Consider the following 26,837-nt stretch of genomic DNA (forward strand, 5'->3'; position numbering starts at 1 on the left):
CACAAAAATTAGCTGGGCATGGTGGCGCACGCCTGTAGTCCCAGCTACTCGGGAGGCTGAGGCAGGAGAATTGCCTGAACCCAGGAGACGGAGGTTGCGGTGAGCCGAGATCGCGCCATTGCACTCCAGCCTGGGTAACAAGAGCGAAACTCCGTCTCAAAAAAAAAAAAAAAAAAAAAAAAAACTGAAAGAAAAGAACTCTATATCCCGCAAAATATTCTTTGGGAATGAAGGCAAAATAAAGATTCCCAGATGTGGGCAAATGAGAATTTCTTGCCTGCAGACCTGCACTAAAAGAGATGCTAAACTTCCTCAGGTTCAACAGGCATGACACCAGAAATAAACGAGGAGCTTCAAGGATGTAGGAGGAGCAGTGATAAAATGTGGGTAAATACAAAAGGCAATTTTTATCTCTTCGGTGAACATGTATGATTGTTAATATTATATTATTTATTGAGGTTTTCCATATGGCAGTTATAACATAATGGAGGAGGGTAAGGGACCTATGTGGTTGTAAAGCTTCCATATTTTACTTGAAATGGAAAAATATTAACTCTAAGAAGAATGTGAAGGGTTAAGTATGTACCCTGTAATCACCACAGCAACCATTAAAAACATAACACAAAGAGATACAGCAAAATTCCAACAAAAAATCAAAACAATGTTTTAAAATACCTAAATAATTCAAGGGAGGGCAGGAAAGAGAAGAGAGAAGAAAACTAACAGGAGAGAAGAAAAGGAGAAAACAACAAAATAGTAAACCTAAATAGAACCATATCAATCATCACAATAAACATAAATGATCCCAACATGCTAATTATAAGACCCAACTATAAGCTATATTATTTTTTAAAAGACTCAACTGTAAGCAACCTAGAAGAAATCCACTGTGAATATAAAAACATAGGCTGGGCGCGGTGGCTCACGCCTGTAATCCCAGCACTTTGGGAGGCCGAGGCGGGCGGATCACGATGTCAAGAAATTGAGACCATCCTGGCCAACAAGGTGAAACTCCATCTCTACTAAAAATACAAAAAAAAAAAAAAAAATTAGCCGGGCGTGGTGGCATGCGCCTGTGGTCCCAGCTACTCAGGAGGCTGAGGCGGAAGAATCGCTTGAACCCAGATGGCGGAGGTTGCAGTGAGCCAAGATTGCGCCACTGTACTCCGGCCTGGTGACAGAGCAAGACTCTGTCTCAAAAAAAAAAAAAAAAAAAAAATAGATAAAAATAAAAAGGTTAAAAAAAAAGATATGCTATACAAATAATAAAAAATTGGAGTGGATATATTAATATCAGGCAAAGTAGACCGCAGAGTGAGGAATATTATCACAGACAAGAAGAAGATATAATGATAAACGGCATCGATTCATAAAGAAAACACAAAAGTTGTAAATACTGAGCTAACAGCAGAACTTCAAAATGCATGAAGAAAAAAACTGATGGAACTAAAAGCAGGAATAGATAAATACATAGTTACAGGTGGAGACTTAAACTTCTCCTTAGTTACTGACTAACAAGTGGCTAGAAAGTCATACAGAAGATCTGACTAATACTATCTACCTACTTGACCCAGGTGACACTTATAGAACATGCCACTCAGCAGAAAAAAACACATTCTACTTAAATGCACATGGAACACTCATCAAGGTAGGCCATATCCTGGGTCATAAAACAAAACTTTAAAACTTTAAAAAATAAAATAAAAACTCACGCCTGTAATCCTGCCACTTTGGGAGGCCAAGGTGGGTAGATCATGAGGTCAGAAGTTCGAAATCAGCCTGGCCAGCATGGTAAAGCCCCATCTCTACTAAAAATACAAAAAGTTAGCCAGGCATAGTGGCGTGTACCTATAATCCCAGCTACTCAGGAGGCTGAGGCAGGAGAATTGCTTGAACCCAGGAGGCAGAGGCTGCAGTGAGCCGAGATCACACCACTGCATTCCAGCCTGGGTGACAGAGGGAGAGTCTGTCTCAAAAAAAAAAAAAAAAAGTAAAAAAACCCACAAAGTATATAAAGTATGTTCTCTAAACATATGGAATTAAACTGGAAATCAATAATAGCAAGATAATAAAAATCTCCAAATATCTGGAAATTAAACAACACACTTTTTTTCTTTTTTGAGATGGAGTCTCACTCTGTCAGCCAGGCTGGAGTGCAGCGGCGCGATTTCAGCTCCTGCAACCTCTGCCTCCTGGGTTCAAGCAATTCTCTGTCTCAGCCTCCTGAGCATCTGGGATTATAAGCATGCACCACCGCACCGAGCTAATTTTTGTATTTTTAGTAGAGATGGGGGTTTCACCATCTTGGCCAGGCTGGTCTTGAACTCCTGACCTCATGATCCACCTGCCTTGGCCTCCCAAAGTGAACAACACTCTTTTATATAACCAATGAGTTCAAGAGGAAGTCTCAAGGGAAATTAGAAAATATCTAAACTAAATACAAATGAAAACACAGCATATCAAAACTTGTAGGATGCAGCTAAAACAGTGCTTAAAGGGAAATTTATAGCATTAAATACTTACATTAAACAAGAAGAAAGGTCTCCAAATCAATGACCTGGTTTCTGTCTTAAGATAACAGAGAAAGCAGAGCAAAATAAGCCCAAGGCAAGCAGAAAGACAGAAAGAAGATTAGAGCAGAAATAAATGTTATAAAGCATAGTAAAACAAATGAGAAAATAAAGCAAGAGGTTGGTTCTTTAAAAAGATCAATAAAATTGATAAATCTCTAGCTGAACTGACAATAAAAAGAGAGAAAAGATATACAGTTATAATAATTAAAAAAGGGTTATCACCGCAGACACCAGAAACATTAAAAGGATAAGAAGGAAATACTATGAACAACTCAAATAAATTCGAGCTAAATAAACCTAGCTGGAATGAAAGTTGAAAGACACAGAATAGGTAAAGAAAGAGATGACCTGAATAGTCCTACATCAATGAAAGGAATCACATTTTTAGTTTAAATCCTTGGTGGGGGGTAGGATCAAAACCCCAGCCCACATGACCTTACTAGAAAACTCTACCAAACATTTAAAGAAAAAATAACAATACTCTACATATTTTTTTCCCAGAAAACAGAAAAGGAGAGAACATTTCTCAACTAATTTGATGAGGCTAGCACTACTCTAATACTAAAATCAGACAAAGACAGTACAAAGAGAAGAAAACCACAAACAAACATCTTTCATGAATATAGACATTTAAGTCCTCAAACAATATAATAGCTTGCTACTTAAGTGTCAAGTTGGTGGGGGGCGGGGAGGGGGTGGAAACAGCAAATCTAATCCAACAATCCAGCAGTGTAGAAAAAATACACCGGAGCCAACTGGTATTTATCTCAGGAACACAAAGCTGATTCAATATTCAAAAATCAATCAGTGTAAACTCTCAAATTAACACTGAAGAAAAACCACGGGATCATATCAGTTAATATAGAAAAAGCATTGGGCAGAATTCAACATCCATTCATGATTTAAAAAAAACTCTCAGAAACATAATCCATAAGATAAAAAACACAAATTCACCTTCCACAAAATTAGAAACTTTTGCTCTTGGAAAAAGATTATTAAGAAAATGAAAAGACAATCTATACAGATGGGAAAAAATATTTTCAAATCATGTATCTGGCAAATAATTTATATACCAAATATATCATTTTCAAAATCTACAAGGAAAACACACTTATAAAATAAAACAACTAAAAATGGGCAACAGATTTGAACAAACACTTCACCAAAGAAGATATGCAAATGGCAAATAAGGACATGAAAACCTACTCAGCATCTTTAGTCACTAGGAAAATGTAAATTAAAACCACAATAAAATGCCATTACATACTTACCAGAATGGCTAAAACAGAAAAGACTGACCATTCCAATTGCTGGAAAGCCTGTGAAGCAATTGAAACTTTTATACGCTGCTGACAGGATTATAAAATGGTACAACCACTTGGGAACAAAAACTAGTCCCATACTAGAAACAACCCAAATGCTCATCAACAGCAGAACAAACAGAGGTATATTCACACCCAGTTATATCTATCCTTGACAATGACAAAGTAGGAAGTACTGATACATGCTTTAATGTGAATGAATTTCAGAATGATCATGTCAGGTGAAAGAAGCCAGAAAAAGAGAGTAAATTCTGTGATTCTATTTATGTGAAATTCTAGGAGACATACACTGACCTATAGTAACAGAACTCAGATTAGAAGGAGCCTTAAGAAGAGAGGTGCAGGGAGGAGGAAGGGAGGGGCATGCAGCGAGGCAGGAGGAGACTTTAGGCACAGTGGGTACGTTCATTGTCTTAAGTGTGGGGATGGCGTCACAGAGGCTGCGCTTGTCAAACTGTCCATTTGAAATATGTGCAGTTTACTGCATATGCAATTTAATTGCACAATCTATTTTTGTGCTTATTAAACGAAATGCAACAGCAAGTAAACACTCCAATTAAAAAGGCATAAAAGATTTGAGCAAACACTCCACCTCAAAAGATGTGCAAATAAGTACAAAAAGAAACTCGACATCATAGCCATTAGGGAAATAAAACTTAAACCCATACTGAAATACCACTATACACCTATTAGAATGGCCAAAATTCAGAAAAAAACTGACAAAACCAAGTGCTGACAATACTGTGGAGCAGCTGGAACCCTCCTATGCTGTTGGTGAGAATGCAAAATGGTACACGCACTCCGGAAAACAGTTTGGTGGTTTCTTATAAATTTTGTTTGTAAAGTAATAAAAAAAAAAAGAAAATAAAATAAATAAATTTTGTTTGTTTGTTTTGTTTTGAGACAGAGTCTCGCTCTGTCGCCAGGCTGAAGTGTAGTGGAGTGATCTCAGCTCACTGCAACCTCTGCCTCTCAGCTTCAAGTGATTCTCCTACCTCAGCCTCCTGAGTATCTGGGACTACAGGCGTGCGCCACCACACCCAGCTAACTTTTGTATTTTTAGTAGAGATGGGGTTTCACTTTGTTTGCCAGGCTGGTATCGATCTCCTGATCTCATGACTGCCTGCCTCAGCCTCCCAAAGTGCTGGGATTACAGACGTGAGCCACCGCATCCAGCCAGGTTTCTTATAAAATGAAATTAACATGTTGCCCGACAATTCTACTCCTAGATATGTATTCTAGAGAAGTGAAAACTTACATGCAAACAAAAACCCATACAGGAATGTTTATAGTAGTTATAACTAACCACCCAAAACAGAAATGTGAAAAATATAATCTCCTAAAACAGAAAATAACCCAAACGACCATCCATGGTTGAATGTAATACTATTCCTCAACAGAAAGGAACAAACTATTGATAAATGCAACAACATGGGTGAATCTCCAAAGAACTGAGTAAAAGGCTACATACTATTTACATGACATTCTGGAAACGGCAAAAGTATAGGTACAGAGGACAGATCGGTGGCTGCCATGGGTCAGAAGGAGGGGGAGGGGATCCCTGCCAAAGGGCATCAAAAGGCAGGTTTTTGAGAGAATGAGCAGTTTTCTGTGTCCCTTTCTGGGGGCCACCTCAAGATGAATGGGAACCATGGCATTTCCAGCATGATGTCCTGCTTAGATTCTATTATAACAAGTCAGAACGAAACATGATAGACTAGGCTGGGCGTGGTGGCTCACACCTGTAATCCCAGCTCTTTGGGAGGCCAAGGCAGGTGGATCACTTGAGGTCAGGAGTTCAAGGCCAGCCTGGCTAACATGGTGAAACCCCATCTCTACTAAAAATACAAAAATTAGCCGGGCGTGGTGGAATGTGCCTGTAATCCCAGCTACTGGGGAGGCTGAGGCAGGAGAATTGCTTGAACCCAAGAGGGGGAGATTGCAGTGAGCCAAAATCGCACCATTGCACTCTAGCCTGGGTGAAGAAGCAAGGCTCTGTCTCAAAAAAAAAAAATAAATAAAAGGAAATCCCGGAATGGATTTTGTGCTCTTCTTCCCAAAACTCATAAGCTTAGTCTAATTGTGAGAAGAACATGGCAAAACCCAGTGGAGGAACCTTCTACAAGAGCCTGACCAGTGCGCCTCAACGCTGTCGAAGTCATCAACCACAAGGAAAGTGTCAGAAGCTGTCATAGCCAGAGGAGCCTGGGGAGGCAGGAGAGCAAATGCTATGCGGGGTTCTGGATGGGATCCTGCAACAGAGAAGGACCTTAGGGCAAATTCTGGAACCCTGGATGAAGCCTGGACTTGGGTCTCTAACAACAAATCAATCCCAGTTCATTAGTCATGCACAGAGCAAGATGCTGATAGGAAAAAGTTCAGAAATGCCTCCATGCCCGGGTTAACACACTCAGCCACTGCTCTTGGCCACAGTCTCACAGGTTATGTTTCAAATAAAACATATTGCACAAGATTTTTGTGCTATTTTTTCTTGTGTGACAGTTAATGGTATTTAATTTACTACTAATGTATTATGAAAACAATGCCTGTTTAAAGTTTGTGGCTGGCCGGGCGCGGTGGCTCACGCCTGTAATCCCAGCACTTTGGGAGGCCGAGGCGGGTGGATCATGAGGTCAAGAGATCAAGACCATCCTGGTCAACACGGTGAAACCCTGTCTCTACTAAAAATACAAAAAATTAGCTGGGCATGGTGGCGCGTGCCTGTAATCTCAGCTACTCAGGAGGCTGAGACAGGAGAATTGCCTGAACCCAGGAGGCGGAGGTTGCGGTGAGCCAAGATCGCGCCATTGCACTCCAGCCTGGGTAACAAGAGCGAAACTCCGTCCCAAAAAAAAAAAAAAAAAAAGTTTGTGGCTTTGGAGTCCATTCTATCTCTAGTCAAGGTGACTTAAACAGACTTACTAAGCCTAGGCAACATAGCAAGACCCTCATCCCCACAAAAAAAAAATTGTAAAAAATTAGCCAGTTATGGTGGTGCCCGCCTGTAGCCCCAGCTATTCTGGTGGCTAAGGCAGGAGGATCGCTTGAGCCCAGGAGGTTAAGGCTACAGTGAACCATGATCACCCTACTGCACTCCAGCCTAGACTAGACAGACCTACCTCTAAAATAAATAAACAAACAAACAGACTTAATGACCATGGGTAACTGAAACTTCAGCAAAACTATAGATGCGGTGGGAGCTAGTGTTATAATAAAATGCCCATGAGTCCATAGTGAGTGCTTCTCCCATTTCAAATAATTTACCATCTTATTTTTGCCCTAATATAAATTCCTCAACAGTGCCCCCGGTACAAGCTAGCAGTTATTTGGTTAAACAAATGAGCTGATGACTTTTATCATGACCATCATTACTTGATGGTCATGATCAGTCATGATAAAAGTCAAGAAAGGTGTCTTCTTTCTATGAAAGCAGAGCAGCCAGTGGGGAAAGAAAGAACACTGACCTAACCACTGTTGCCCTTCACCAGCCCGGCCCACCTAATTTCCCTATGAAGTGGCACAGCCATTCTAAGAGGAAGAAGTTGAATTGGCTGGTCTTCCAGGCCAGAGAGAACATGGCCAAGGCCATGAGGCCTGAGGCAGACACACAGATGGTATGGGCTCCCTCCCACCTCCTGCTCATCTGGCACCTCCCAGGCTATACCTGGAACCAGAAAGGTGCTCCCTGGACAGGCCTGTCCTGAGCAGAGGCCTCAGCATCATCCTCTGCCTTCCTGGTGAGGACAGACAGCAGTGAGGCCCAGAATCTCAGAACTGTCCCCTACATTGCAGCCTCTGCCGGCGACCTTGCTCTCCCAAAAAGCCTCACACACCCCACTCCAAGAAGCTGCATCAGACACAGCTGTCCAGGCCAGTTCACTGGCACACATCTCAAAGTGCTGCTGCTTCAAACCAGGAAACTGAGGTCTAGTCACACCCTTCCCCATCTCTGAAATGCAGGGGCGATCAGCGGGGAGTCAGTGGGGTCAGCCACAGAGACTAGCTCCCAACAACCCTTCTCAGTCACTGATGTCTGCCCACCAAGGCTCCGGGGATCAGGACTGCTTCTATGGCCTTAGCTCTCGGCCCAGGACACGGTGGGGAGCAGCCTAGTGACTAACGCCCAGGCCCCCAAGGGGTGGTCCTGCCATAAATAATGCCAAGGGCACATCCCCCTCCAAGGAAGGCCAGACCTGCCTGGGAGGGCTGCAGAAAAGCTGCACTCTAGCTGCAAACAGGAAGGGATGAGCCTGCTTAGATGGTGAGGTCCCTATCCTGTTACCTGCCACTCATGGCCACAAAGGACCAGACACCCTCCTTGGGCCAGGGGAAACATGCTGCACCTCCCTGTTTGGATCCCCGGCTACCAGGGCCAGCTACTGGGGATACCAGGACTCTGCTGGTGTCACCTGGCCTGGGAAGGTCCCGAGCAGCTCAAGCTGGCCACACGCCAGCCACAGCCCTGGCCACGGCCCCCACCTGCCCACGCCCATTGCAGCCTGATCTCTGTCCTGAGCACGGGAAACAGGTCTGCCAGCACTAACTCAAACTTCACAAAGAAACCATTTCTGGAATGGGGCTCCGTTTGGCGATTCGGAGTCAAAGGCGCACTTCATAGCTCCTTTCCAAATCCCGTGCATTGTCAGGCCCCGTTCCCCTTTGAAGCCTCGCTGAGTGATTGAAGCGTCTACTTTCTGAGGGGCAGATAGCACAGGGCTGGTAATCTGACTCTAAGCCACGGGATAAAGGTAGTTTGTTTCCTCTCAGCCCGTCTGTCAACACCTCCTCAGTAATTAGCCCTAATTATTACAGAGGGCCAGCCTCCCATTCGGTTATTAAATCAGAAATAGTATCACGGCTGGGCATCTGTCAACGCCCCGACTGGCGACCTTCGATTCATTGAATCCTCTGTCAGTATCCGCCTTTGGAAGCGCCCAGGCGGGCAGGGAGGCAGCGGCTTCAAAGATGCAGATCCCAGGAAGAATTCCGGGGAGGCAGAGAGGCAGGGAGGGCAGGTGCCCAGCAACCCAGTGGTGAGGGCAAACTAGGCACCACCCCCTGGGCAGCAAGTGACAGCCTGACCCCAGCCATTTCCTACCTCCCAGGGCTAACCGATGTCAGTCTCTCCGTGGCAGGGAATAGGTATGCCCCCAAAGAACTCCTTCCCTTGGAGAAGGAAGCACCCCCAGGCCTGCATCAGGCACATCCGTCTCAGGGAGTGGTAGGCAGGCTGCAGCCTTGACTGACAGCTTGGCCTAAGTCCCAGCAAAGCCCTGCACCAGCTCAGTGCAGGGTGGGGAACCTGAGCCCCAGCTCCCCAGAGCACCGGTAAGCTGGCAAATCTGCAAAGCAGAACTCAGATTCCAGCCGGAGACACAATTTCCATAGTGGAGCTGAGAGTGCTGCAGTCCTATAGGCCCCAGGGAAGGACAGCCACCCACCTCGCTTCTGGCCCTGAATCTCTTCCCCATCCTAGAAAAATGGCCACTTGCGCTGCCATAGGGGCCTTCTGCTCTGGCAAAGCACATCCAATCTGCTCCCCTAGGGGATGGCTGCCCCCCCCCAGCACGATTCACATCCTCAGGCCAGGAGCCGGGGCTGACCTCACCTCACTTGGGGCAGTGACCCAGGTCCCCCAGGGCTGGCCACCAGCATTCTCCAGAGGCTGAGACCCACAGTGCCCAACCCTACTGCCACCGGGAGCTCCTGGCCTGCAGTGAGCCAGTTGAGGCCCAGCATGGTGCCTACATGCCGACCCACACCAGGTCTGTGGTGCCCCTTCCAAACAGGACCCGCTGTGTATGAGGGAGGGCCCCAGAGACCAGTCACTTGTGCTGGGGACACAGGCCATGTGGCGTGATTCATTCCCAAGCAGAGGCGAGTAAGTTCCTCTCACCAGCCCACTGCAGCCTGTTCTTCCCCAAAGCACTGCCAGTCCTTTGGGTCCTCATGGCCACCAAATGCCACACTGGCAGGACCAGGCCCCACTGGGCCAGTGGGCGTGGGTCTCATGGAGACAAGGACATGGGTTCGTTTTCTTCCTTGGAAATGTCTGGAAGCCTCATGGCTGGGGCATGAGGAGTGACCTGCTGACCAGCCCCACAGTCAGCAGGGGCGCCAGGCAGGCGCTGAGGCTCAGACTTCTCCTTGGCACCAGGAGACAGGCTGCCCCAGCTGGGCCAAGAGGAAATGCCAGCGTGCAGAGCCACCAGGCTGCAGGGGCAGGCAGGATGGGCAGGCGGGGTCTCTCTGTGAGCAGGCATCTCACGTTGTGGCTGGGGATGTCCATTGCCCCATGAGTGGGTCCCAGGAGTCTCGCAAGATGGCAGGAAGGAAGCTTGACTTGGGCATTTTTAGCCAGCCTGACCCAGGCACTTACGGGCAGAGGCAGGAACCCAGCCAGCAGAGAGAACCGGCCTTTTTGCCTGGGATGAACACACGGAAAAGCTTGCTGCTTTACAGGAAGTGTGACATTCCTGTGCACCAGTCCAGCCTCTACTTGGAGGCCACCCCGGCAGGGAGACAGACAAAGCTCATGGAGAGTGCGGGATGGCGACCAATCCCCTGGGGCTGCTGCCCCTGGCCTAGGGGAGGGACGTGCCCTGGGAACTTGGTTAGAGTTGGAGGAGAGGTCCCTGAGCATGCTGGGACTGACACTTGCTGCCAGGGCCTTGCCTGTGTGGCTCCTCCTGTGGCAGAGGCCACCGTGGGTGGAAAAGGGAGGTCCCCCATCACACATACGCGGTGGTGTGGCCAGATGTATGTCTCATCAACTCCCGACCACCCAGCTGTGTACCTGCCTACACACGCATGTCAGCAATGTGCTTGCCACACCCACGTCCACAGACACGCAAGTGAGGACAGAGGCCGGCCTCCTGCTTGCTCTGCCCTGTGGGGTGCCCTCATAGCCCACTCCATGGGTGCTGCGGGTGGACCCCTCACTGAGGGCCCCCCCGTGCACAGCCTGTGATAAACAGTCCTAGCTCCATGACCCACAAACACTCCCCAGTCCCCTGCACTGTTCACACACACAGGTGAGATGGGCAGTGCAGGCACAGCAAGGGCAGGGGAGTCACATGTCCTCTGTACCCAGCTGGCAGCACCACCAATGGGGACGCAGAAGAATGTGGCAAGTACATGAGCACCTCCCATCCATAGGCCCCAGCCCTGTGCTATGGGGTCCCTGAGGCAAGAAGGAAAGGAATGGGTTAATGAGGGCACCCCAGAGGCCTGGGCTCGCCTCTGGCCAGCCCCCACCTACACACCATGACCCTGTAACAGAGACGATGTAGCCCAAAGAAAAACTGAGGGAGTGACAGGTCCTGCTGTCTGGAGAGCAGGCTTGGCCAGGCTGTCCAGTGACACGGCGCCCCCAAGGCCCGCACCAGCAGAGTGTGAACGGTGCTGGGGCTGGGCAAGGGCCACGACACCATCCTCTCTGCCTCTGCATTTGTGATTCAATGTGTTTTAAATCTTGCCAAGACAGGCTCGGCGCAGTGGTTCATGCTGTAATCCCAGCACTTTGGGAGGCTGAGATGGGCAGATCACGAGGTCTGGAGTTCAAGACTAGCCTGGCCAACATAGTGAAACCCCATCTCTACTAAAAATACAAAAATTAGCCAGGCGCGGTGGTGCACACTTGTAGCCCCAGCTACTTGGAAGGCTGAGGCAGAAGAATCGCTTGAACCCGGGAGGTGGAGGTTGCAGTAAGCCAAGATCAGGCCACTGCACTCCAGCCTGGGTGACAGAGCGAGACTCCATCTGAAAAAAAAAAACACCAAAAACTTTGCCAAGGCAATTTGAAGAATGGGGACATGGGAGGGTTTCCCTATGACATAATCAAGACTTATAAAGCCAGAATAACCCAGGAGGGGACAGATAGGAACTGAGAGTAGGCAGGTGGGCCAGGCGCGGCCCCTGGGTAGCTGCAGCCAGGCTGAGTTGCTGCAGCCAGCAGCTGATGCTGGGGCAGGCTGGTGCCCTGTGGAAAAAGGTGAAATGGGATCCCCTGTCGGTCAGGATATAATAGGTTATGCTGTGGAAAACACAAGCCCCAAACTCAGTGGCTTCACACATCAAAAATTTATTTCTTGCTCATATTACATGTACATCGCAGTCGGCAGAGGGGCTCTGCTCATCACAGGCTCTCAAGGATGACAGTAGACCCCTCCCTCCCACCACAGTTACACTTACAGGTGCACTCGAGGTTGAATGTCAAAGGCAAAATGTTACAACCTGGGAATACAGGATAATGCTTTGTACCCCCAGGTAGGGAAAGATTTCTTAAGTGAGAAACAGAGTGTCGCGTGCAGCACAACTAGGCACTGCCCACTCAATAGCTGAGGCTTGGCCATCCAACGTGACTCAATATGGCCCCAGAACCCAGGGCCTGGGGGACAGGCATGTGGAGAACACGGCCTGCTCAAGATAGCACTGTCAGGAACAGCAAAGATAAAACCAGAGGAGCCCATCTCGGGCACTGCTGTGAGCAGAACTGTGTCCCCCCAATATTATGTTCAAGTCCTAACCACTAGTACTTCTATTTGAAGACAGAGTCTTTAAAGAGGTAATTCAGGGTTCATTGAGTTCATGGGTGGGCGCTGATCTCATAGACTAGTGACGTCACGAGAGAGTAGGGCACAGACACAGACAGGGACACGAGAAGAAAGTGGCCATCTGCAGGCCAAGGAGTGAGGCCTCAGGAGAAACCAACCCTGCCCACACCTTGACCTCAGGCTTCCAGCTCCAGAACCATGAGGAAATAAATGTCTGCTGTTTAAGCCCATCGGCCTGTGGTCCTTTGTCAGGCAGCCCCAGCAGACAAACGCATATGTTGCTCTGGGATGGACGCAGGCCATCCTCCCATCCTTAGCAGCAGCACCAACCAGCCCCGCATTGGGTGGCTGCTCATACTTCATACTGAGCACCCCGGCCCACAGGATGATCAGCTGCTCCCGTCCTATGGAACTCAGGTGTGGTTCTGTGGCTTCCTTCGGCCACAGAAATGGAAGCGGGGTGACACACATCACTTGTGGCCTGCTGTGGTCTTTCCCCTGCCTCAGTGAGCACGGAGAAATATGTCCAGGTAGGCTCTTGTCAGCACAGGTTTGACAGGCTCCATCCATGGTGGCCGCCAGGTGTGAGCAAGAAATAAGTAGTGTCAACTGTAGCACTACCGCTGGAGATCTTTGTTACTGCGGCACAATCTGGCTCATGCTGACTGATCCTGCAGGGTAACAGTTTTATTTGCCGTGCTCCTTTATTGCTGGATCTTTGGGCTTTTCCAGTTCTGCTGTTCAAAAAACAGTGACACCCACAAGGTGGGTGTCAGAGGGCCTAGACCCCAGCCAAGGCGATGCATGGGCACCATTCTCATTCAAACCTTCTGACCACCCCATGATGAAAAACTATGTTCACAACTCAAAAAGTTCAGGTGAGGACCCTCAGCTTGTGAGGGAAGGGGAGAAGCCAAGGCCAACCTCCAGTCCCTGCTCTCAACCCCCATGTAGTGGCACCAAATCATGACCATCCCTGGCAAGAGCCTTCAGGCACCTAGCAAGCAGTCACAGCATGTGTGTTCCTAGAACACACACCTTATGTGGTCAAATTGTAATACTGTATACTCCCACCAATAGTATGAGAAGGCCCACTTCTCCATACCTCCACAACTCTGGGCATGTAAAACTTTTTAAATCCTGGAATCACAGGCCAAAAAAATTCACCCATATTTCCCTCTAGTACTTTCATAATTTTAACACTGAAATCTTTAATCCATCTAGAATACATACTGACATAAAGAGTGAGGCATGCACTTGGCTTTATTTCCAGAGGGCCAACTGAATAATCAATCTTACCCTCATTAATTGGAAACACCTCTAGCATGTATTAAATCTCCCTATCTGGCCCTGTTTCAAAGTTCTCTATTCTCTGCTCATCTGTCCACAACATCTAAGTATTTTAATTATTGTAGCTTTATAAAATATTCCAATATCCCATAGGACCTCATCCTTACAACTTCCTATTTTAAAGTTTCCCTTGGAGACAGGTACTTTAAACACCCTCTCATAGCACCCATCATGTCCTATCTTCAGGAAATAAAATCTCCGGTATTTCCAAGGGAAGTGAGGGACAGACACCATGATTGGAAAGCAGGGCCAGCACCATGGCCTGTCCCTGAGCACACCCAGCAAACCCTGCCAGGTTCTGTGACTCCTGAGCACCCCCGCTTCGGGTCTGTCAGTGAGTGGGGGCCAGGAGAGACAAACAACCCAGGGAGAGTGCCTCCTCTCCTGGCCCTTGGTGCACCTCCCTCCCCAAGGAGCAGAAAAGCAGCTCTGTCATCTCTGAAAGCAGGTGCTGCAGCAGCTGGCAACAAAGCAACTCTGCAAGGGGCCGTGTACTGCCTGTCTGGAATGCCGTGCCGGAGCCCAACCTTGCCTCCACCCTACCTGTGCAGGAAACCTGGACATCACCACTTTAAGACCCTGCTTTCCTTTCTAGAGAGAGCCCAACCACAATGAACAGGACCCATTTTACAAATTAAAAACCAGGTCACCTGGACTCTCCCATGGGCTCTCAAGCCTGGGAAGGCTAATGCTGTGCGACTGGCCCTCAGACACATGGCAGACCATAACTCACACATCCCCAGGAGCTGCCTGGGTCTCAAGAGCAGAAAAAACCCAAAGCCCCAGTAGGACAGAGTTCAGAAGAGAAGGCAGCAATCCCAGGCTGAAGGATCCACTTCAGGTCCACTAAAGGGAGATGGGAAGGTGGCCTGCCCAGAAGCCTGTGGGATGGGGTAAGGGTCAGCTGGGTAACTAGCCTGTCCATCCCAGAGGGCAACTCTGGGTTCTACTGCCAGACCCACTGGGAAGCCAGGCCACAGTGCACTGGAGGCAGGCATGGGAGAGCAGTCTAACCTGACCCCTCAGGCTGGGGCCTGAGCCATTGGATAGAGGGCAGCTGTGTGACCTGGCACAGAAGCAGGGGGCTGGGCAAGGACGTCCAGGACTTCCCACATCTGACCAAAATCAAGACCGAACATGGGTTTCTTCTGCCAGCTTACTTGCTTTGCTACAGGGGCTATACTCACTTTCTAACTATAGCTTCCCACCTATTTCCAAGGTTTCCAGCTGTTTTATCTACACGGTATTTGTGCCCTGAAATAACTCACACATAAAACCATCTGAACCCAGAGCCTTTCCTAGTAATAATTACCAAATAAAATAATCCCAACAATTTCTATTTTTCTAAGTTTGTTTTGTTTTGTTTTGTTTTTGAGACAGAGTTTCGCTTTTGTTACCCAGGCTGGAGTACAATGGCATGGTCTTGGCTCACTGCAACCTGTGCCTCCCAGGTTCAAACAATTCTCCTGCCTCAGCCTCCCAAGTAGCTGGGATTACAGGCAAGTGCCACCACACCTGGATAATTTTGTATTTTTAGTAGAGACAGGGTTTCTCCATGTTGGTCTGGCTGGTCTCGAACTCCCGACCTCAGGTGATCCACCTGACATACAGGTGTGAGCCACTGTGCCCAGTCAGTTTCTGAGTACATTTAATCAGATGCTTGATAACGAGTTTTTCCTAAAATAGTTAGCTGTATTTTCAATTCACATTTCTGCTTTTCCTTCCTACTTTTTAGGAAGGTGTTGTTTTGTTGTTTTCACAATCATAAAACTGAAAGGGGCATGAAATTCTTGTCCAGGCACCAAAGTGGGCACACACTGAACACACTGGGCGGCTGTACCTGCCCATCCTGTGGTAAGCTTGGCTCCAGGAGCTTCCAAGCTCAGCTTCCACTAGAAAACCCCTCCTTGTGCGGAACAGGTCTTTCTTCATTCCAATCCTCTGGGCCTGGGGCCTCACAGCTCTGGATTGCTGCCTGGTCCTCACTTCACAGTTCTCCACCTGCCGAGCACCCACCCCCACCTACTCAGCCCCAGCTCCTTCCATCAGACTCTTGGACCCTCAAATCCCCTGCTAGAAACCACACCTGCAATGCTGACCTGGAATGTTCATGACCAGGTCTCTGCTCCTGAGAGAATGGAAACGGGGACTCACTGGTTGGCAGCCACTGCACCACAGGCTCAGCCAGTAATCCAACAGTTTAATGAGCACCAATTGTGTACCAAGCCACATAGCTAAGACAGAGCCCCTGCCCTAGAGGGTCAGTCTGCCAGGAGGGAGATCCAAGTCATTTACATCACTGGGGTTAATTGCTGAATGGGCTATGCACAGGAGTGCGCAGGGGACAGCAGCACAGCAGCAGGGAAGAAAAAGCTGCTTCAGAACACCAGGCATGACTTGAGTGCTAACAAACGAAGGGAGAATGCCTGCAGCTAAGCTTAACAAGGGGCTTGCATCCCATCTTCCTGCATCCAAACCTCCCAGCTGGCTAGGACTGCTGGTAAACCCACAGGAAACATCATTCTCTGCCAAGATGCCATCCCACTCATCCAGCAGAATCGAAGATGCCACTTCCTCCCAGCAGCCTTCCTCACATTCCAGCTGGGACAGAAGTCACAGGGAGCAGAGATGGTGCGGTTAGGGGGACACACAGAGACCCAAACAGGAACCAGATCCCAACAGGGCAGATGTGGCAGACCCAGTTCAGTCCCAGCCAGTGTGGAAGACACCAAGGGGGGTGTTTTGTGGGGGTGGAGGTGACAAAGACGATGCAAGTACCTGCTGGGAGTTGATCTACAAAATGACCCCCTCGTGGGAGCAGGCCTGGGCGAGACGGCACTCCCAGGTGACGGGCAGGGACGCAGCTGACAGCCAGCGGGAGCAGGGAAAGGGCACGGGGCAGAGGACAAGCTCTGCTGGGGTCGGGGGAGCTATTTCTGCTTAGGGCAAAGTCCAAAACAAGCACACCTTGCCCAGCTATGGGGCCGTCTGAAATCATCTGGGGATGCCACTCTCCTATGACAGGGGACTAAGGGGCTCTAGAGCCACACAGGCCACTTCATCACGAGGCACAGCATTGCTCCCGCCTGGGTTGCGTTCAGAACCCAGGAGAAAGTGGTGGCTCTCCTGGGGTCTCCGGGGCCCCCACCACCTCCTGTGGGGTACCTGAGGATACTTCCTGGTCTCCCTCTGTCTCCGAAGCCTCCTCCTCTGTTTTCCAGGGTTTCAGATCCCCTGGGTGAGCTGGGTCTGGTCTCTGGGCAGAAGAATTAGCTGACTCCAACAGTCTAGGGACAGGTGTTGGGGCTGCCTCCTCTGGCTGAGAGAAGGCTGGGTCCACAGGACCAGGCTTGGAGCTACATGCAGAACTGGGCAGGACTGGGGGCTCCCTGGGTCCAGGAGTGCTCTCCTTGGTCAGCTGCTGCTCGGGCAGAGCACTTCTGGATATAGAGCTGGACCTAGACACAGCAGGGGTGGCCATGGCCGCTGGTAAAGCCCTGGGGGCAGTACCCATGTTGAGTGCCAGGCCCTCCAAGAACCTAGCTAAGTATTGCCTCACTGCAGGCAGCTGAGGGGACGCTGGAGGCCGACTGGAGGCCAGGGGCAGGGGACAGGGAACCACCTCGTGGTACTCAGCGAAACTGTTCGGGTCTTGAACAACCTCCTTGAGATCCCGGCAGAAGAGCTCGTAATCGTCAGGCAGGGGCAGGTCCCCAACAAGGTAGGGGGCTGCCCAGGCCCGGGCTCGGCCTGTCAGGCGCCCAAGGATCTCGTAGACACGGCTGGTGTTGTCCTGATAGTGCTCAAAGCGGAAGGACATGTAATCACCCAGCTGGGCCAAGAAACGGTCCAGTAGCCATGGCGAGCCATCAAAGGTGCCTGGGTCTGAGCCTGGCACCCAGCAGAAGTCCACCCTGCGGGGTCGGGGGCTGGGCATGCACCCAGCTAGAGGACCCCTTTCTGCAAGCTGACTGCCAGGAGCACCACTAGCTGTGCTCTTCTGCTCCATGATCGTCCGCACACACACAGGGTCCCCGCAGCAGGGCCGCTCAATCCAGGGATCCACAAGGGGGGTGCATGCCACCCCAGGAGAGGCCTGGTCCATCTGCTGCCATGGGTGTGCGTTGGCATAATTGGCGGCTGCCCAGATGGGAACGCGAGGGCCCTGCTGACGGCAACGGCCGCGAGGCATGCTGGGAGCAGAGGGGAGAAGAGAGGAGAGCCAGCACAGGGGGCAGGGTGCGGACAGACGTGGCTTGCACGACACAACAGTACAGGGATGGCTGAACAGGGTGTGGCAGACCCGCACTGGTCCCGGCAAGTGCTGAGGATCAGGGAGCTGACAGCTGCAGCCTCAGGAGAGCTGAGAAGAGCTGAGGGACTGTCAGTCGCAGGCCACCATCCGAGGCAATCTGTCCAAAAACAAGGTGGGGAAGAGCAGGAACCAGGCCTAACCATCACCACTGGACTGGCGGGAAGAGGCAGCAAGCAGGCAACCCTCTGGTACCCAATTAGGATGTCTGAGTGGAAGGAGGGGCCCAGGGGACTGGCCTATGAGGTCTGAGAAGGTGAGCAAATGCTGCCTATGACAATGCAAGGGCAAGGTGGAATGACAGGCGCTGTCAATTTCAGAAGAAAAGGCACCAGATCAGAACTCTCAGGGAATTTCAGGATAGCAGTAGTAGCAATCTTTTACTGGATGCTCCATTTGCACCACCTCCCCCACATGAGGTTGATACTAGTATTGTCTTTGAGGCACACATTGCTGAAGTAACTCGTCTGCAGCCACACACCAACCCATAAGTGAAGTAAGCAGGAGAAACTGGCTGGAGACCACAGCCTTAACCACGATACAGCATGCAGACTATAAACTACATTTGTCTGCTGAGTAGGTTCTAGCCGCCCCAAAATCTCTGAACAACGCACAAACAGCATTGTCATTAGGTTCTTTTACATCCCAGCACCAGGCACACAGCAGGTCCTACCTGCATCCCTGACAGCAGCAGGGAGCCTGCTATTATCTGCTCCCTCCGGACCCCACATGCTTTCCAAATTCACCTCTCACAACTGAATGCCACCTGCAGGCAATGTCACCCCCCACCCCTAAACACCACAGTCCCCATCCCAGCCACAGCCCAGTATCCCAGTCCCCCACTGTAAAATCCTGGAATCCCACTTGCTTTGTCTGCTCCTGCCACTCCAGCCACTTGTGCCCTGGGTCTGGGGAGTCTGAGTTTGATGATTGAACCTGCCCCTTCTTCTCCACGCAGCAGTCACCTAGGGGGCTCCACAGTCAGCTGGCACCGTTCTCTCTGAGTGCAAGGAGTCCTCTGGGGCTCTCACACTCTCCAGCCTAACTCTAGCCTCCCCCCAGCCTCTCTGCAAACGGAGACCCACTCACGACCTCCTTGAAACTCTGTTTCACCCTGCATACAAACTCCACCAGCTCACTGGGAGCACAGGGCCTGCACACACTTTCATCCCCAGTCTCCTATCTGCTCGTCATCCCCCTCAGGATGAGTTGGTTCAAGGACCTCCCAGGGTGGCCTGCAGCACTAGAACCTATCAGGGCCACTGGCCCTACTTCCACCACCAAAACACTCTGGAACCCCTCAGGTCTGACTCCCCTCTGGGGAGTCTTCACCTGAAAGCCCAGCCCTCGACCCTGGCTTCCCACCTTACTGTAAGATTATACTAAGGCCTGGGGGCGGCAAACCCACAGGACAGCACATGAGTGAGTCCAGTCCAGTCCCTCACTGCACTCTAAAAAAGCAGTGACCCCAATCCAGGGCCCAGCTCCTACTCCCAGCCAAGTTTAGGCATCCAGGTTACCTGCAATGACCACACCCATGCCCAGGAGCCACAGTGTGCTACCCAGATCTCTGCCTTCCCTTCTCTCCAGTCCACCACCCTGCCCACTCACCTGCACACCTGTGTCCAATGGAGCCTGGGAGAAAGCTTCCCCGCGCCAGCCAGCCAGCCAGCCAGCCAGCCAGGCCTGCTTCAGCCTGAGCCTTCCTAACGCTGGGCCACACTCTCACCATTTTAAGAAGCTTAGCCCTCCCACGCCTATCAGTCTGTTGGTCCCCCTGCTTCTCTCCCCACACTGCCTTGGCACAGGGGACTTCGGCCCTTCTGAACTGCACGGCACTACCCTAAAGGAGCAGGTACCACGGCGCATGTGTACTTGCCCCCACAAGGCCAAAGGCAGCACCTGGAACGTTGGGGCGTTCTCTGCTCTGGGGAGACCCAGGGGCCCCAAGCACAAAACGGGCCCAAACCCTTAAATAAGCAAGCTGAGTGCACACGACTGCACCGCCCGCCCCCCAGCAACCGCCATGCAGGAAATACGAGCTCACAAGCCCCACGGCAATAAGACGCCCACCTACCCGCCGCTACGCGAAGCGCCCGCGAAGAAGGTCCAGGGATCCGCAGCCCGAGACCGGGGGACGGGCCTCCCTCCGAGGGCGAGAGTCCAAGCGCCACCTAGAAAGTGCAGAACGAGATCGGCCGCCGTGAGGCCAGGCAAGGCGCGGGCGCGACCTCCCGAAACGGCGACAACGGCCCGAATGTCTCCAGGTGCCCCCACAAACCCCCGGCGCGGACCGAGAAACTGAGACCCGCAGGCCTAAGGCACTGCGACCCAGGCTGGTGCTCCGAGTGCCCCTCCGCGGATCAGAAGTCGGGAAAAGACGGAGGGGCGCAGCTCCAGGCCCGCGCGCACGGAGTTCGAAGCCGGCTGCCGCGGCTCCCGCCTCCACACTGACCCTCCGGCCGGAGTCGGCGTCGCAAGCTCGGAGCAGCGCCACGCAGAGCCCAGGGCCCGACTGCGCCGCGCAGCCACGCCTCCAGCGTGCGCGCGGCCGCCGGGTACGAACCCGCGCAGGCTCCCGACACGCCCCACGCGCGCCTCCCAGCAGGGCCGTGCGCGCGCGCTCCGCCCGCCGCGCCTGCGCAGTGCGCCGTGTGGGCGCCGCCGCTGGGACTTCCCGATCCTTGCTGGCGCGGTAGTGCCGCGCGGTGAGTGATGGGAGCGCCCATTCCCACGTCGCGCCGAGCGCCACCGGAGCAGGTGGGGCCGCGCGTGCAGGCGCGAGGCGGTTGGGCCAAAGCTGCCCCCATGATTCCCAACGGGCGGTGCCCGGCGGTCCCTCAGATCCGGGAAATCTGCACCCGGCTGTGGCTTAGACCGAGTGGCCGATGCTGCCTCAGCCCGCGATTACTGCCCTGGAGTCAGCGGGACACTGTGGGGGCTGCTGGGCTTCGAGAGGGCTGCTGGGGGCCGGGCTAAGCCTGGGGGGCTGCAGCTGTCGTGGCGGGTGTGGGCATAGCGGGACTGCTGGGCCTCGTGAGCGCCCTGGAACGGCATGCCCGCGGAGTGCCTCTCGCCACCCAGTGCCGGTGCTGGAAACCTCATTAGGGCCCGGTTCGACGTACCTGCGGCCCAGGCGCGGGAGGCAGGGGGCAGGCAAGCCAAGAGGACCCTCCACCTGCATGCCTAGGGGCTGCGGGCAAGGCCTCTGGGCCTCCTTGCTGTGGGTGTAGGTGTGCTTCCCGACCCAGGCCGAGGCTGGACCCTGAGAGGACAGCGAGGGCAGGCTGCCAAGGCCTCCCCACCGGGCTGTGCCCAGCGCAAGCCTGTCGAGTCAGCACTCAGACCCGGGACCAGACTCGCGGGGATGAAGTGGTGCTCTCCTCCCTTGCACGGGCCGCCCCACACCATCTCTCCTCGGCTTCACGGTGCCTGGAGAAGGGGTGGGAGAGGGTGCAGGCGCCCCAGCCCAGGACCTAATGCCTGTGGGCCAAGGACCTGGATGCAGGCCAGGAGTCTTGGGGCCACGGGTAGCCAGCTGGATTCACCGGAAAGTGACGCTTCTGAAGGGGAACACACACGTAACACACCAGCTCCCTTTCTGCCCTGGTCTAGTGACTCCTTTCATGAAAACTCTCTGAAATGTTATCTGCATTTACACCCAAACTCACTCACTTTGATCCCTGAAACGCGAATCAAAGATCACATTGTACCTTCCCTGGGTCTGTGGGGCTTTCAGCAGCCTAAGCCAAAAATAATAAAAGTGGCACCCAGCCAGGAAACGCCTTCTTGAAGTGGGAATGAAACTTGGATTTTTTCGGTTGTATCTTTCCTAATTGACCTGATAATTTAAACTTCCTCAAGAGAAAGGTGGGGGTTCTCACAAATTCAGCTTACCTCAGCCTCTAGGCAGCTCGGCCTACAGCTCAGCGCCCATCAGCAGAGTGGGCAGCGGGCCTGTGCAAGACATTAATTCAACTAAACCAGAAAAGGCCTTTTTTGGTCCAAATTGGTTTTTTTTTTCTTTCAGGACCTCTCCTGTGCATACAAGTCATGCACCACATAACAACGTTTTGGTTAACATGTATAACTGATCAAGCTGTGGTTACTTTATTACTGAAGAAAGAAAATTTTTAGGCCAGGTATGGTGGTGGCTAACACCTGTAATCCCAGCACTTTGGGAGGCAAAGGCGAGCAGATCATTTGAGGTCAGGAGTTTGAGACCAGCCTGGCCAACATGGTGAAACCCCGTCTCTACCAAAAATATAAAAAATTATCTGGGCATGGTGGCACTCGCCTGTAATCCCAGCTACTCAGGAGGCTAAGGCAGGAGAATCCCTTGAACCTGGGAGGTGGAGGTTACAGTGAGCTGAGATTGTGCCACTGCACTCTAGCCTGGGTGACAGAGCGAGACTCTGTCTCAAAAAAAAAAAAAAAAAGAAAGAAAATGTTTAATATAAATGTGGTACAGCCTAACTATACAGTTTTTTGGGTTTTTTTTAAAGACGGGGTTTCACCATGTTGGTCAGGCTGGTCTTGAACTCCTGACCTCAGGTGATCCGCCCGCCTTGGCCTCCAAAGTGCTTGGATTACAGGTGTGAGCCGCCACGCCCCACCAAGTATACAGTTTTATAAAGTCTAAAGTAGTGTACAATAATGTCCCAGGCCTCACATTCACTCACCACTCACACCCACGGCAACTTCCAGTCCTGCAGCCTCTGTTCATGGCAAGTGCCCTGACCAGTCCCATTTTTTATTTTTTGTTCTGTACTTAATTACTCTACCTTTCCTATGATTAGTGCACCAGTACCACTGTGTCATAAGTGCCTGCATTGTTCAGCAGAGTCATTGTGCACGTTTGTAGCCCAGGGGCAATAGGCCTTACCATACAGCCCACGTGTGTACTTTATAATGATCTCGCCATAACAAAATCACCTAATGACACATTTCTCAGAATGTATCCCTGTTGTTAAAGTGACATATGACTTTTTTTTTAAATAAATTTTTAATTTAAAAATAAAATTTCAAGCTCAATGTTGGATTACAGGAGCAGGATCCTTTTTTTTTTTTTTTTTTTTTTGAGACGAAGTCTTGCTGTCACCAGGCTGGAGTGCAGTGGCGCAATCTCGGCTCACTGCAACCTGCAAGCGATTCTTCCACCTCAGCCTCCCGAGTAGCTGGGACTACAGGCGTGCACCACCATGCCCAGCTAATTTTTGTATTTTTAGTAGAGACGGGGTTTCACCATGTTGACCAGGATGGTGTTGATCTCTTGACCTCGTGATCCACCCGTCTCGGCCTCCCAAAGTGCTGGGATTATAGACGTGAGCCACCGCGCCCGGCCGACTATTTTTTTTATTGTGGTAAAATATAGTAACATTTGCCATTTTAGCCATTTTTAGGTGTACAATTCAGGCGCATTAAGTACATTCATACTCTTGTATGTCCATCAACACTATTTATCTCTAGAACTTTTTCATCACTCCAGAAACTGTCCCCATTAACTCCTCTTCCCCTCCCACCCCCAGCCCGTGGCAACCATCATTCCATATTCTGTCTCTGTGAATTTAATTACTCTAGGTACCTCATATAAGTAGAATCATACAGTATTTATCATTTTGTGACTGGATTATTTCACTCAACATGTTTTCAAGGTTCATCCACATTGTAGCATGTGTCAGAATTTCCTTTTTAAGGCTGTATAATATTCCATTGTACACATTGACCACATTTTGTTCATTCATTTGTTGATGGACACGGGTTGTTTTCACATTTTGGCCGTTGTGAATAATGCTGCTATGAACATTAGTGTACAAGTATATGTTTGAGTGAAATTGCTGAATCATATGGTAATATTTTGTTTACTTTTCGAGAGATTGCCAGACTTTTCCATAGCAGTTGAACCATTTTACATTCCCACCAGCAGTGCATAGGAGTTCCAGCTTCTCCACATCCTCACCAACAGTTGGTTACCTTCCGTTTTGTTCTGTTTCGTTTATAGTAGCCATCCCAACGGTATGAAATAATGTTCCATTGTGACTTTAATTTGCGTTTCTCTAACGACTAGTGAGATTGAGCATCTTTTCCTGTTATTGACCATTTGTATATATCATCACTGGAGAAATGACTATTCAAGTCCTGTGCCCATTTTTCATTGGATTTTTGTTTTTGTTGTTGAGTTGTAAGAGTTTTCTAGATATTCTGGATATTAATCCTTTATCAGATATATGATTTGCAAGTATTTCTCCACAGGCTGCCTTTTCACTCTGTTGATAGTGTCTTTTGATACACAGAAGTTTCTTGTTTCCATTAAATTAAAATGTCATTAACTTAATTTCACTAAATTAAATTAATTTCATTAATTTCCAAGTCCAATTTGTCTATGTGTTGGTGGTGATGGGGGTGTTATATCTAAATCATTGCCAAATCCAGTGCTATGAAGTTTTGCCCTGTGTTTTCTTCTGAGTTTCATAGTTTTATGTTTAACCCATTTTGAGTCATTTTTATATATGGTGTTAGGTAAGAATCCAACTTGATTCTTTTGCATGTGAATATCCAGTGTCCAGCATGATTTGTTGAAAAGACTATCCTTTCCCTACCTTGGTACCCTTGTTGAAAATCATTTGACCATATACGCAAGAGTTTATTTCCAGGCTCTCTAGTCTGTTCCATTGGTCTGTATGTCTGTCTTTTCTTTCTCAGGAAAGTACAGTGTTCAAACCACACCATCCTGATTACTGTGGCTTTGTTGTAAATTTTGACATCACGAAGTGGGAAGCCGCTAAGTTTGTTATTTTTCAGGATTGTTTTGGCTATTAGGAGTTCCTAGAGATTCCCTATGAATTTTAGGATGGGTTTTTCTTTTCTTTTCTTTTTTAAACTAGAGACAATCTCCCCTGTCACCCAGACTAGAGTTTAGTAGCCTGATCATAGCTCATTGCTGCCTCAAATTCTTGAGCCCAACTGATCCTCCTGCCTCAGCCTGTAAAGTACCTATGACTACAGACGTGTGCCACCAAACCCCACTTTTTTTTCTTTTTTTTGTAAAGCTAGGGTCTTGTTATGTTGCCCAGGCTGGTCTTGAACTCCTAGGCCTTGTAAAATATTGGGATTACAGGCATGAACCACTGTACCTGGCCTATGATAGGTTTTTATATTTCTGTTAAAAAAAAAAAACACCGTTGGGATTTTAATAAGATTGCATTGCCTCTGATGATCACTTTGGGTAGTACTGACGTCTTAATATTAATTTTCCAACACAGGATGTCCTTCCATTTAATTATGTCTTTAAATGGACACAGTTGAACACAGGATGTCTTTCCATTTAATTATGTCTTCTTTAATTTCTTTCAACAATGTTTAGTAGTTTTCCATGTACAAGCCTTTCACCTCCTTGGTTAATTCCTATGTATTTTATTCTTTTTGATGCTATTTAAATGAAACTGTTAATTTCCTTCACAAAGTGTTCACTGTTAGTACTATATGGAAATGCAACTGATTTCTGTGTGTTGATTTTGTATTTGACAACTTTGCTGAATTTGTTAATTATTCTAACTGTTTTTGTAGAATCTCTATAAGATCTTGTCATCTGTGAAAAACGAGAATTTTACTTCCTATCCAATGTGGATGCCTTTTATTTTCTTGTCTAATTGCTGTGGCTAGGACTTTCAGTTGTATCTTGAACAGAATTGACAAAAGCAGCCATCTTTGCCTTGTTCCTGATCTTCAGGGAAGAGCTTTCAGTTGTTCACCACTGAGTGTGATGCTGGCTGTGGGTTTTTCATGTATGGGCTTTATCACATTGAGGAAGTGTCTTTCTGTTCCTTGTTTATTATTTTTATCATGAAAAGGTATTGAATTTTGTCAAATGCTTTTTCTGTATCAATTGAAATGATCATATGTTTCCCCCCTTTTTTCTAAGGTGATATATTACATTGATTTTGATGTATATATTTTTTCTTTTTTTTTAATTGAGATAGGGTCTCACTCTATCACCCAGCCTAGAATACACGAACACAGCTCACTGCAGCCTCAACTCCTGGACTCAAGTGATCCTACCCCCTCGGCCTCCCAAGCAGCTGGGACCACAGGTGTGTGCCACCCCACTGGCCCTTTCTTATTTTTCTGTAGAGACAGGGTCTCCCTGTGTTGCCCAGGCTGGTCTCAAACTCCTGGGCTCAAGCAGTCCTCCCACTTTGACCTCCCAAAGTACTGGGATTATAGGTGTGAGCCACCGCATCCGGCTTCAATGTATATATTTTATAATGATTTTAGGCCACACGTGGTGGCTTATGCCTGTAATAAGCACTTTGGGAGGCCAAGGTAGGAGGATTGCTTGAACCCAGGAGTTTGAGACTAGACTGGACAACATAGTGAGACCCCATCTCTAAAACAAATTTAAAAATTAGCTGGGCATGGTGGCACGCACCTGTCATCCCAGTTACTCAGGACACTGAGGCAGAAGGATTGCTGGAGCCCAGGAGATTTGGAGCTGCAGTGAGCTATAATCATGCCACTGCACTCCAGCCTGTGCAACAGTGAGACCTTGTCTCAAATTGAAAAAAAAAAAAAAAGGAACTAAATTCTTTGGTGTGCATCAGAGGCCCCAATGTCATTTCCAGAAAGGAGTCTCCTTCCTGCCCTGCTGGTGAGCTCCACCCTACTGACTCCTTTGGACACCTCCATCTTAGCGAGGACGGGGAGGCGGCTGGGCGCCCAAGCCTGG

At 49.5% G+C, this 26,837-nt stretch overlaps 2 protein-coding genes across 2 annotated transcripts in view; both read right to left on the bottom strand.

The window, feature by feature from the left end:
• GNB1L (G protein subunit beta 1 like) overlaps positions 1-20,280 on the bottom strand; it is a 69,112-nt gene extending 48,832 nt beyond the window's left edge. The window contains exon 1 of the mRNA XM_032269740.1: positions 20,190-20,280. The gene's annotated coding sequence lies outside the window, so the exon portion shown is untranslated. The remainder of the gene's footprint in view (positions 1-20,189) is intronic.
• Positions 11,963-20,564, bottom strand: RTL10 (retrotransposon Gag like 10). The gene is made up of 3 exons (XM_032269739.1): positions 20,407-20,564; positions 20,190-20,286; positions 11,963-18,212 (listed from the first exon to the last, which is right to left on the bottom strand). Exon 3 carries the CDS (start codon positions 17,990-17,992, stop codon positions 16,898-16,900), a length of 1,095 nt encoding a protein of 364 aa, XP_032125630.1. The 5' UTR covers positions 17,993-18,212; positions 20,190-20,286; positions 20,407-20,564; the 3' UTR covers positions 11,963-16,897.
• Positions 20,565-26,837: the final 6,273 nt, after the last annotated feature.

The sequence above is a fragment of the Sapajus apella genome, unplaced genomic scaffold (genome assembly GCF_009761245.1).
Source record: "Sapajus apella isolate SASKATOON/1434 unplaced genomic scaffold, GSC_monkey_1.0 scaffold198, whole genome shotgun sequence".
In the NCBI taxonomy this organism is placed as follows: domain Eukaryota; kingdom Metazoa; phylum Chordata; class Mammalia; order Primates; family Cebidae; genus Sapajus; species Sapajus apella.

Excerpts from the sequence above, each read along its gene's own strand:
- RTL10 (XM_032269739.1), bottom strand. The coding sequence starts at position 17,992 with ATGCCTCGCGGCCGTTGCCGTCAGCAGGGCCCTCGCGTTCCCATCTGG.